A 2,615-nucleotide genomic window follows, 5' to 3' on the forward strand; every position below is an offset into this window, starting at 1 on the left:
CCCCCCACACACACACAAGTGCACACGCGCTTGTCAGTTGTGCTCGATGATAGCACTCAATAAGTTTGTGCTCTTAAGTATTTTCAGCATGCACGTTGGATCCTAGTTCTGCAAGTTGTGTTTACCAACAGTGCCACCCACCTCCTCCAGTTGAATTGTGTTATTCTGATTTACCCATCCCCAAGCACATCCCCCTCCTCCAATCGAGAAATACCATCACCCACCCTTAGTTGAGTGTCTCTCCTCCCCACCCCTGTCATTCGAGGAACTTGACCTTGCCTTCGCCCAAAGCTCTGGTGTCTAATATGTTCATACTTTTATGAGATTGTTCCATATGAGATTTTTGCAAAACAAACAAGGGCAAGATATAATAAAACTTAATGCAACTATTTCTTTTGATTTTTCATCTTTTACGATAATGACCGCCGGTCTTTCCTCTGACAGGCTATGTGGAAAGGGTGGAACCCCTTTCTCGAGAGCTTGCGTGAACAATTTTAGGGATCCTATATTTTTTTCTATTCCTGCGTTTTTAGAATCCTGTGGATCATAGAGGCCATCATCCAGAAAGGACGTGTCGAGTATTGTCAATGATGTTGTTAGTTTCTCCCTTTTTCAAGCAAAATAAATTAATGGCCTACGTCAAGGGAACCCTTTTGCTGCCTCATCATGTTCAAAATGATTGTGGATATACTAGCTATCCTCGGAACAGAGCTAAGGAGGACGGTCAAGTTACGAGGTGGGTTCTCATCATGTGGACGATGAGTAATCTATATCTCAAGTCCTCCATATGCTGATTACATTATAATCTTTATGGTGATTTGAAGTGCGCAGGTAATTTGAGCTCATTTCAACCATCTTTTAGCAGCTTTTAGGTTTTAAAATGAACTTTTACCAGTAACTAATTTATTGCCTCTGGAAGCCAAGATAGTCTGAGAAGCTGGAGCATACCCAATTTTTTGGGTTAGCATTGCAATTCATTGTTACAGAGACTATGTAATAGACATATAAAAATATAGAAGATTGTAAATTGTTTTGAGAAATGTCTTAAAGATCAGAGGTCCAAAAAATCTATCTTACGTATGGTAGCTAGTGGAGTTAATAAACACCTTGTTGAAAAACGTCCCTAGTTTCACAGTGTCCTTTAAATATCGTAACTTGAACATTTAGACGTGTATAGATCCAGTTTTTTCAGGAAAGTATCACATGCCAACATGAATGGGAAATTTTGTGTCAACCCAAAGACCAGGAAGGTCTCTAGGAATCTAGTACCTTGACAAGGAAGAGCGCCGATGAATCCACTTTATGCACAATAGGAGCTTGAAACAAGAAGCTAGATTTTGCCTTACCTAGCACTGGAAATAGGAGATCTATCGACTGAACGACCAATTATAGCCGGAGGGACAAGTCCAGCTCGTGGTCGCGCTCCGACGAGCTCGTGCTGCGCTTGTGCGCCATGCCACCTGCTGCTGCTGGCTCCTCGGACACCCAAACAGCGGCGGCAGCCCTCTCCGGTTTCCAAGCATGCTCCGTGGCGGCGGCAGTCTCCCGGCGGCGCTTGTTGGCTCGCTCTTCCTTGTGCGCGTTCTGGTGGCCGCCGAGAGCCTGCGAGGTGCGGAACTTGCGGTGGCAGTACACGCATAGGAAGAAGCCGGGCGCCGGCGCCACGACCGCGGCGGCCAGGGTGAGCTCGAGGCTGAGCTCGTCATGCGCGTGCTCCATTGTGCTGGCTGGTGCTGGTGGTTGTGTGTCGTACTCGCATATGGCTGTGGGTGTGGGTGACTGTGAGCAGAGCTCGCTATCTAGCCAGGTTCAAATCTGGGGAGCATAAATGGCCAAGCGAATCGTGGAGGTAGCTTGGGCGGCCGGCTGCATGTGGTGCTCGTTCCTCCGCGGTAGTTCTGTCCGGGAGGGCGACGTACGGCCCCGCCGGCGTCGTCACCGGGGCACACAAACGCGTGGTATTAGACTAGTCACAATGGGTAGTAACTTAGACTAGTAACATGCATATGTTACTAGTTTATGTTACTACCTCTATAGTGGGAGTAATATATGAGTGATGTCATGCCACACTTTATTTACTAGGTTGTAGACTCATTTTGTCTTGGTATGTGTGATGTTACAAGAACTAGCTATGTTACCATATGCCCCTCTTTCCTCATCTGTTTTACCTAAAGATGTGTGATGTTACCACCTATGTTACTTCCAATGTGGATAGTCTTAGGATCAAACTGCATGCATGCATGGCCCAACCGAGATTCCTTATGTCTAAAAATATAGAGCAACTGTGGAAGTATGTGTACACACACACATACGGGGTATTAGGAAAGGGTTACTTCTTCCCCTAATAAAAAGAAGGAAATGAAGCATTTTGCGCTGGCGCATACACAATGCAGAGGTCCATACTTCCCGTGGAATTCAGCCTTATTTTTTCGGGTTTTCTTTTTGTTTTGCACATGCTGGTCATAATGGAAGTATCATAAATACTAGTATCAATCATTTCAACTAGGCAATTTTGTTATGGTGAGTAGGTGACACACTATTTAAACGTGTAAAGAGAGGCCTGAGTATCATGATATGATATTGTGTCACATTAAATGATGTACTAGTACGGAATA

At 45.1% G+C, this 2,615-nt stretch overlaps 1 protein-coding gene across 1 annotated transcript; it reads right to left on the reverse strand.

Annotated features, from left to right (window-relative positions):
• Positions 1–1,102: 1,102 nt before the first annotated feature.
• On the reverse strand, positions 1,103–1,768 carry LOC119335995 (zinc finger protein GIS3-like). The gene has a single exon (XM_037608036.1). The coding sequence runs from the start codon at positions 1,717–1,719 to the stop codon at positions 1,387–1,389; it is 333 nt and encodes a 110-aa protein (XP_037463933.1). The 5' UTR covers positions 1,720–1,768; the 3' UTR covers positions 1,103–1,386.
• Positions 1,769–2,615: the final 847 nt, after the last annotated feature.

Source organism: Triticum dicoccoides, chromosome 7B, assembly GCF_002162155.2.
Source record: "Triticum dicoccoides isolate Atlit2015 ecotype Zavitan chromosome 7B, WEW_v2.0, whole genome shotgun sequence".
NCBI lineage: Eukaryota > Viridiplantae > Streptophyta > Magnoliopsida > Poales > Poaceae > Triticum > Triticum dicoccoides.